The 10,134-nt window shown below is 29.6% G+C and overlaps 1 protein-coding gene across 4 annotated transcripts; it reads left to right on the top strand.

Moving 5' to 3' along the window:
• Positions 1-5,989: 5,989 nt before the first annotated feature.
• Positions 5,990-9,733, top strand: LOC114403449. Of its 4 annotated transcripts, XM_028366440.1 has the most exons (4): positions 5,990-7,988; positions 8,859-9,026; positions 9,240-9,272; positions 9,460-9,733. In XM_028366440.1, the coding sequence occupies exon 1, from the start codon at positions 6,318-6,320 to the stop codon at positions 7,887-7,889; it is 1,572 nt and encodes a 523-aa protein (XP_028222241.1). In that variant the 5' UTR covers positions 5,990-6,317; the 3' UTR covers positions 7,890-7,988; positions 8,859-9,026; positions 9,240-9,272; positions 9,460-9,733. The 4 variants fall into 4 exon arrangements, with proteins under 4 accessions (XP_028222241.1, XP_028222239.1, XP_028222240.1 ...); XM_028366438.1 differs by having other exon boundaries at positions 5,990-7,967; positions 9,240-9,733; XM_028366439.1 differs by having other exon boundaries at positions 5,990-7,967; positions 8,847-9,026; positions 9,240-9,733.
• Positions 9,734-10,134: the final 401 nt, after the last annotated feature.

Here is a 10,134-nt window from a genome sequence, read left to right as displayed (position 1 = left end):
TTAGAAGTGCATGTAGGCTTCTTAAAGAGCATGCATGCCAAGAAAGTCTCTTAATTAGGATTTAAGATTTGATTCCTATCTTAATAATAGGGATACAATTAGAGAAATAGAGTTACAAAAAATGGAGCTTTATTTCCTCCCAAAAACAAAAGAATACTACAACTTTAACTTGTTGTTCTTAATATTAGAAATTTGTTTTAAACCTTAATATTGAAAATTTGAAATTAATATTTTATAATCGAAATCATAAACTGTCATTCTGAGTCTAAAATTTTAAACATTCAACATTGAAATTTATATTTATTTGTGAGATTTAGAATCAAGTATTAGTTATAAGTTCTCTTTTATTGAACAAAAGTAAACTCAATTATGAGTTTAATTTAAAATCTTAATTCAATTATAACCCAAATTTTATTAACTAGTGAGATTTTAAATTCAATTTGTGCAAAACAATTTAATTGAGTTTAAATTATAACCTTAATTTGGTTTATCGTTTGCACGATTTCAAAATCTCGTCCATACATCTCAAAGGAGCAAACCAGAAAACAAATATATTGTCAAATTAGAGGAAAAAAATGTGAGTTATGTTGAACCCAACCATATTTCAAACACACCCATAACCTTTTTAATTTGAATAAGTATATTTTGACTTGTTCATAAAATTTGTAGAAATTAATTTCTAATGAAACTTTTAACTAAAGTACTGCAAAGTTGTGAAATGTTTAAAAGTGAACACAACAAAAATTAGACCAAAAAAATAAATTTTATGAAAAGTGAAAACGTAAACGGCTGAATTTATAAAACGAAGAGGTAAAGAAAAAAAAAATATAAAATGAAAACAAGTAAATAACTTTGAATTAAAATCTAAAGTATTGAAATTATGAAATGCAAAAGTAAATATAAATGATTGAAATTAAAAAGGGGCAAAGAAAATAAATTAAATTAAAGAAAGAGTATATAAAATCTCTTATTTATATATTTCTAATCCTAACGGTAAAAAATTATAGTTATACACAAGTACAATGTCTAGAATTAACACTATAACATTTTATAATAAAAAAATTACTTCATCCATCCTAAAATAAATGTCATATTTTAATAAAAATTATTCCAAGATAAATATCATTTTAATTTTTTAATATAATATTAATTTTTTAATATAATATTAATATTAACATTAATTTTGTAAAATTATTATTTTTTATTCATTTATTAATTTTTTTTATCTATATGAAATGATACTTATTTTAAGAGATTTTAAGAGGGAGGGATATATATGATTTTGTCATCTGTCCCAAGTTGTACAAATTCAATAATTATCACTACTCTAGACTAATATCATATTCTCAACCTACTTAAAATCTTTGGTATCTTCACCACTCATCATTATAATAATGTTATCTGACTAATTGTAATGCTAAAAAATACAAAAAACATAAATTTGATACTTTAGAGTATAATTTGTAACCAAACAATCCATAAAACATTTTAAAATAAATAAATTTGATAGGTTAACTCAACTTATCTCTTAACTTCTCGGGTTAGTGGATTATTCGTGTTGAAAGATTGATATATGATTTCTAATTTTTTATGTAACGAAAACTATTTTTGTTGTGATTATAACATATATTATATCATTTTTAAATTATTAATTGTTAATTTTTTTATATTTTTAATTTATTGTGAAGTCCATTGAAAAAATATCCTCATTTCTCATGAAAATAAATGTATTATTAGACTATTAACAACAAATCATATTGAAAAAAAATTCCATAAATTACAAATAGTATCATAAAAAAATCATCATTTTATGGGTTGTCAATCCAGGGTGATGTAGGGGTTTTTGATTTTTTTCGTTCTTTTATTTCTAGTTTGATCATGGCAAATGTAGCTAGAATTTTGTTTCCCCGTGATTTTTAATATATTTTATTCTTTTGGGGTGCTTTGACCCATGTTTGGCACGCAGAAATATATATAATCACCCCTTAAATCATCTAATTTTATGAATATTTATTTGAATGAAACTTAGATTTATGATATTATTAATTAAAATTAATAAATTTAACTAATTTTGGCTTTGGTTATTCTGGTTTTTCTCCTCAATAATATATTTATGAATTCATTTTTTATTTGGTGTTTTGCATAAAAGATAAAGTTAGGCTCTAAATAGCCTAAAATATTACAGTATTTCATATACTATTTATTAAATTTAGAAATATGATTTGTAATTAAGGTTAATTTTATTAAAAAAACATTGTTTGATAGATTATAGATTTATTCTCAAAGACAGGATCAAAAGGTTTTTTTTTGTACATTTCTATTTTTAAATTAGAAAAATCAAATAAAAGATAACGTCACAATTAGCATCGAATAATCTATTCCGACATTATATATATGGATTCGCATTCTTTAATGAAAGTGGTTTTATGAGTTATTTTTCAATAAGAACATTTTCAAAAATTACTCTTAAATTAGATTTTTTTTTTAGTGAATTATTTCCCTCAGACTTCTTACCATCTTATAATATGTTAGCACTGATTACTATATTCTCTATATACAATAATACATACTCGTTATATGTTACTGCTTGTTACAATATATACTGATATTTTTAATAATATAATTTATTATTAATTATATTATAATCTAAATATTAGACATTAGATGACTTATCATTAGATGATTTAGACATCTTTTAAGCTTTTTATAAAAATATTGCATCTAAGTCAACAGGTTTGATGACAAAAAACAATATTAAGAGAGACTTATTCATTAATAAATACCTTGTCTACAGAAAGTAGGAAATACTCATCGGTCCAACCAAATAACAATTGAAATATGCATTTTATTTGAATTATTAGTTTATATTAGTTTATATACATGACTTTGTTTTAAAAGGAATAAATCTACGAATCAATCTTATATTTCTTTTTATAAGTCTAATAGTCATATTGAGTTATGTACGACAGATATGAAAAGTCTTCATTCTGTCAGACAAAAAAACACGCAGTATCTACTTATTTCAGGAAACAATATCAATATGCATAATTGTCATATTATTAAATACTGAAGATAATCTCAACAATTACAAGTTTCTCTCCATAAATAAGACATTAAGAATTGAATTAACAACAACGAATGAGTACAAAAAAATAAGAGTAGTGAATCAAGAAATAAGAGAAAATAAAAATATTTGCTAAGGAATACACTGAGCTTAAGATAATTTTTCTTTTGATATAGAGAGTACTTGTGAGAGATACAAACTTCATTGTATATTCACTCATTGAGTGTTGTAAAAAAATTATGATTCTATATCAAATTTTTATTTGTGAAAGTTAGGAGTGACTCAATAACAAAACAATACTTTGATGTTTTTATATTCAAGAGAATCTAAGGATTGTGTTAGTAATGACTTTGATAATAGTGGCAAAAAAACTTGTAATCAAGTTTGATTAGTGGAATTCTTTACTTGTTGGTAAAGAATAATTAAACGTGACACAGGTTGAGTGATCTAATATTAAATGAATTTTTTTATTGCTTTTCTTTAACTTATCAAAGTATTTGAAAATTCATTATTAATACGGTCTATAGACATGGTAAAAAAATTCGTACCCGTTCGAATCCATTTTGACTTTGACAGGTAATACCCGAGTTGACTGAGTATGAGTTTGGGTTTTCCCTTGATGACCAAAAGTCAGGTACAATTACGGGTATAGGATTATTACATCCGTCCCGACCCTGAACCCAGACTCGCCCCACCACTTAAAATTTTTAGAATGTTTGCATAATTTAATCAAAAGGCCTAAAATTTTTACTACTTGTTAATTTTATTTTAGAATTTTTACATAATTTAATATTATTTTCTTAACGATTTTTGTAGACGCATGCGCTATGATAAATTTATTGACATATAAGTAGTTAAAAATAAATATTTAACAACAATTTATTTTTTCCAAAATCAAATTTTTAATTTTTTCTTTACAAAAAAAAATATTTTTCTAATTTGAATCGGGTACGGGACAGACTCGGGAATACTCAATACCCAACAGCGGTGCGTACAGGGGTGGGATAATAAATTTTAACCCGTTGGATCCAGGTATTAGAATATGTTACAGAGTCGAGATCGAGGATTGGAGAGACAATATCCGTTCCTGCCCCACCCCATTATCATGTCTAACGGTCTACGCACAAGATTTTTATACATCATTAAATGGTAGTCCACTTTTAATAAAGGACCAGAATTTTTATAAACTTTGTTTTATTATAAATATACTTTATTTTAAAAAATTTTATATTTTGATTAACACATTATTCCATTATCTTTTAGTGTGATTTATTGTATTTCAATAAAGATACATATATACTAATTATTTGAACAGTTAATAATGTATTTTTTTTTATCAATTATTATATTTTGAAGGAACTTATGTCATTTTATTCATGACAAAAGATATATGAGAGCTAAGATACAAAATTGACGCTCTAGTTAACAAATGAGTGATAAAATTTACTTGCGTCTTAACAAAACTCTCACCATAGAGGTAGAGAAATAGCTAAGTAACTAATTACATTTATTAGTCTTTTATCAATTATTATTACCTATACGAATTGTGTATGTTATAATTGTTCATTTATCTATCCACATATCTAATTATTAACATTAATTATTATTATCGGTATATTATAAAAATATTTATATATAATATATAATTGGAATATTTTTTTTATAAATTTTAGTTATTATTATATTATATGAGTTCTTCTTCTGGGTCTTCTTGATTGTGAGTCTTATTTGATTATTATTATTATTATACTTGTGAGATTGTCTTTTAAAACTTTGAGAAAAAAAATTAGTACAATAAATTAAGACATATGTTTTTTCTTGTATAGTTTGAAATAAAAATTAAATTTAGTTTTATGTATAAAACTAATAAATAATTTTATAAAAAAATTTAAATAATTATCTGTTAGAAATTAAATATTTAAATAATCAAAGTGCAAAAAATAAACAATTTTTTAGATGTATCCCTATTTACACGTCTTATACTAATCTCATGAACTGAACATTTAATATATTTTCTATTTTTTCAAAAATATTTATAATTTCCATTTTAATTTGATTTAATAACTATTCCAAAAAAAAAAATTTCTCAACTATTTCAAATCACTATCCATTTATGTTTATCCTATTTTACTTTTCCTTTATCTTTTTCAATCTATAAATTTTATCCTTCTTTGTACATTAAATTTCAATAGTTAATTTTTCTAAAAAAATATCAATATCATTTGTTTTTCAAACGGTCAATAATCCTCTTTGCATATAGTTAAAACATTTATAGCATGGATCAATTCACGTGCATGTATCAATTTATGTGGAGTTCTTGAAACTTAACTAGTGTCTTAATCAGTGTTTGAGATTTGTCATCCATGATATCTTATATGCTTAAAATATGTTTGTCTTTAATAAAAAATATGATCTAAATTAAAAAGAATAAGAAAATTATAATTTATCAATGAAGTAAAATAAAAATATTTATTCTATTTTATCCTAATGGTTGCTAAAATTTAACTTTTTTATACCATGCATTTAATTTAATCTTCTTATTTTTTGGAATTAATTTAATATTTCAAAATTTTTTGACATTAAATAATTTATTTAAAAATCATAAAATAAAATATTTAAGGCTTATTTAGAAAAAGAATAAAATTTATTTTAGGTAAAATTTAAAATCAAATAAGGTTCAAAATAATATACTAAAAAAATTATTGTTAAATAAGATAAAATGCTCATGAAGACAGACATCAATTGGCAAGGTTCAAAATTTCCCAGTGCAGTCGTACCTTGAAACGGGAAATCAAGAATCGACCTTTTCGGAGACGAGTGACACGTGTTCATCACGAATATGAAATCCAAACCGTCCATTCACCAAATCAACATCTAGCCGTCTAATTTATTCCTGACCCACTATATAAACCCCTTCGGTTGGGACGAGCACCTCACAGAAGTATAATCTTCAGCGATAATAACCAGAATTTTCGAGAGAGAAAAAAATCAAGAACTCGGAATCAGGGTTTTCTCTCAGATTCGTGAAAATCTCGAAAGAGGAATACGATTTAAGCCTTAGGTCGATTCCCTTAAGATCAAACCCTAAATCTAATATTCTCCCTTCCCAATTTATTTCAGAGAAAAAAGGAATTTAGGGTTTCGGTCTCTCTTTCCCGGTGCCGGTTTTCACGATCAGCGATACGACTTTATTCTCGACCGTTCCGTTTGAAATCGTTATAGCCGGAACCGTTAGGCCTAGGGTTTCGTTAAGATGAACGACCAATCGCAGATGATGATGAATTTGAACCAGATGAGCCAGCCTCAGATGATGAATCAGGTGCAGATTATAGGTCAGTCGCAGCCTCAGATGCTCTCGCACAATCAGGGAATGAATCAGCAAGCGCAGCAGCCTCAGATGAAGACATCGCAGATTATGATGAACCAGTCTCAGCCTCAGCCTCCGATGATGAATCGTGGATACAACAAGGTTTGGTCTCAGCAACCTCCTCTGGACCCTAACATGAAGTTTCAGAACCCTATGAAACCGAATTACCGGAGCAATTGGAAGGGGAAGAAGGTCACTGACAAACGCAAGGACCCTAGGAGAATGGAAAAACCCAATCCAAGTGGAATCGCTACTCTTAGTATTTCCAACAGCGGTGTCGTTGGTTACCAGCCCCCAACGTTGCACGAGTTGCAATCGCAAAATCGCTTAAAAGCGCGTAAGTTTTATCCTAAGAAGAAGTTTAATAATAGATTCGCTCCTTATGCCCCTAGGAATACGACGTCGTTTATTATTCGTGCCAAGAAGTCCGGTGGCATAGCATCGCTTGTGTCGCCTTGCCCTGTGACCCCTGCAGTGCTTCCCACGCCTATATTGTCGCCGTCGAGGGAGGTGTTAGGGGATATGGCGAAGGAGGAGTGGGGTGTTGATGGATATGGGTCGATGAAGGGTTTGATTAGACTTCGATCGCCCGGGAATGAGGCTGATGTTCATGATTATGAGGATGAGGAGGACGGTGGGTCCAGTGAGAGTGATGTGGAGGAACATGTGGAGGTGGAGAGGAGGCTGGATCATGATTTGAGCCGGTTTGAGATGATATACCCGAACTATGGCGTTGAGTATAATAATGTGCTCGAGAATAGGGTTGATGATCAGGATTCCCATATAGCTCAATTGGAAGAGGAGAATTTGACTTTGAAGGAGCGCCTTTTCCTGATGGAGAGAGAATTGGGCGATCTGCGAAGGAGGTTGCTGTTTCTTGAGAGGCAGAACCAGGCTGTGGAGGATGTCAACGAGGAAGTTGTGGAGAATGGGTCTGATAATGAGAGTGAGGGTGGATCAGATGTTCCAGTTATAGGAATTGAGAACAATGTTGAGATGGTTGACTCGCTGCCGGAAAGTGGGAGAGATGGAAATGTTGAGGCTGATGCCAAGTTGGATAATGGTGGAGTATTGGAGGCTGAAGGTGTAGATGATGTTTTTATGGAAGGGTCTGTTCCAAATGAGGCTATTGTGAAGAAGGATGAGATCAGAGGTAATGAAATGGGGGGTGACTGTGTGTTTGATGAAGTGAAGGAGAAGGATGAGCAGCAGGATGAAGTAGTGTCACGACAGTGTTTGACAGATAAATTTTTTGCAAAAGATAATGAGGTTATGGATAACAAAGAGAGTGATGATTTTGAAATGCTGAACAGAAATGAAGAATCAACAAGTCAAGGAGCAACAGATGAAAACACAAATGACTTAGTCTTAAATGAGAAGGATGAAAGCAAGAATCAAGTAGTTGGGACAAGCTCAGAGACTACTTCCGGAGATGATAATTTGTCTGTCCCATGTTAGCTTAAGTTGTTCATCTGAATAGACTTTTGATGGGAAGGCCAGAGTAAAATGAATTCTACAACTTTTTAATGCGTAAATGTTGGTATTTGTAGATCGTAGGTTAGCAGTTTACTTTTATTTTGTCGCTATTTTTTTTTCTTTCTAATTTGTATGTGTTGGTAAAATGAAAGATTGGGGAGGACTAGTGGTTTTGTTCTTCGTTGTCAAATCTCATGGACATTAATGAGGGCCATAAGGCTAGGACCTGACTTTTCTTCCTTTTCTTTTTCCTTTCTGGGGTAGAGTTTGGTTGGGTAGGTCTTTCAAAAAATAGTAAGAGAGATCCTTAGGTTTGCAGGTTCATTTATGTACTAGGGATTAAAGTGTATGCCAAAGTGTTGTCCTAATTAGCATGTAAAGAACCTGTGAATTTGTGAGGAGAACTAATGATTACTATGTACTGAAGCTACTTTTAGTTAATTTCATGCAATTGATTTTGTATTTGTATATTTTGGTTGTTTCTGCTGATTATTATCCTCCCTTCTCTTAATGAGTTTCTTTTTCTTTTTTTCATTAAAAAATTATTTGGGATGTTCACTGTTTACCATGATGAACTTCATCAGACATTGCTGAATAGAATCAATCCTTTTTAATGAGGAAAGCTTTTCATAAAGGACCAATTATAATTTTCTTCCAACATACTACTATTATTATGTAATTATCAATTAGTTAATAATGCTAGGTTCTTGAAATATTCATATTTACAAGTATTTGTGTCAAGTCACATTTAGCTTGATTGTTTTTTTGGATAGATTCTGATCATGCATGAGTTTCTCTTTCACATGTAAGTGAATCATTGCTTTAGCATAACTATGTTAGCAAATACTATGTGAACTTTCGTATCGAGTCTTGATGTAGAACTTGGTGATGCTCTTAAATTGTTTGGTGGCTTTGGACTCTAAGTTTGATAGAAAGCAGTATTTCTGCCAGATTTTACTACGATGGGATATCTGGTTTCACAAATGTGCCAATTGCAACTGTGTTGGATATTCCCGAGGAATTAGATGGATGATGCAGGGGTTCGGTATTAGAAGGGTTCGCATGGAAAAGGATGCAGGGATGCTAATTTCGAAAGAGAAAATGGAAATGCTTTTGCCGGTATTTTCTCTAATATTTCTGGTTTTCCTATTCTCCTTGAACTTCAAATGCTTAGTTAAATACATTTCACAGCTGTGTATTTAAATGCCATTTGTTGTTTTTAATAAAAAAATATTGACCTTTGAATTTAATTCTTGGGCATCCGTTACTTATGTTTATTTTTCTCATGTGCATATACATTTTAATTTTAACCATTGTTTTTTGTGTTTACAGATACTATTTGCTGCTAGGCTATGCAAGTCAAAGGTGTAAAAATATATGCCTATTGGCAAACAATTTTGTAAATCTTGTAGTTGCGTGGTGTTAAGAGTTTGTAGTGCTAGTGCATCTAAAAAAGATAGAGCAATATCTTTGAAGTTACGAATTGGTGTGGATTACGTAATAGCTGCTGCTTCAACTGCTTTAACTTGTCAGATACTATTCATGCTTGCAGGTTCTGCACAATTGCCCTTGTTGGTGTCTTAACAAAACCAAAAGAATTGTTTGCTGAGATCATTGGCCTTTTTCTTAATTTTGTTCGTCAACGAGTTCATGTGTCCAGGAATTGCTTGTATGGCGAAGGAGCAGATTCGTAATTTCAGTCTTTATTTTCTTCTGTCTTGCTACTCTTTCAGCATGTTACATGGCAAAGTATCACTTAAATTGAATGGTTGACCTGACTTTCATGCTGTTGATCATGTTAATGGTGTTTTTCTTTTTTCTTTTTACCCCGCTCGAAAGTAGTGTTTCTTTTAAGCGTTCCTTTAGCTCTGTTGCATTGGATTATTTCTCAAGTTGTGGTTAAAGTGTTGTGGTGATTATTTAATTATTAATGATTTATAATAATTTACAGATAACATATTGGGTGTCGGCAAAAATATTAGTTTTATTGCCTGTTCTTATCCAATTTCGTTCGTCAATAAAAGGGACCAGTAACCCTAAAAAATGAAAATATAATTCATGCAAGGAAATAATTATTTTAACTTAAAAGAATCTGAATAATAATGACTTTTTTTCTTAATAATTCATTTTAACCATTCATATATGTGACTATGTTAATTGAATAAATTAATCCTAGAAATGAATTCTTACACGAGAATATCTTGACAAATGTTGTGTAATAAATGAA

This window comes from Glycine soja, chromosome 20 (genome assembly GCF_004193775.1).
Source record: "Glycine soja cultivar W05 chromosome 20, ASM419377v2, whole genome shotgun sequence".
Taxonomy (NCBI): Eukaryota; Viridiplantae; Streptophyta; class Magnoliopsida; order Fabales; family Fabaceae; genus Glycine; species Glycine soja.
The sequence above is the reverse complement of the archived record's forward strand: the minus strand, read 5'-3'. Positions and strand labels throughout refer to the sequence as shown.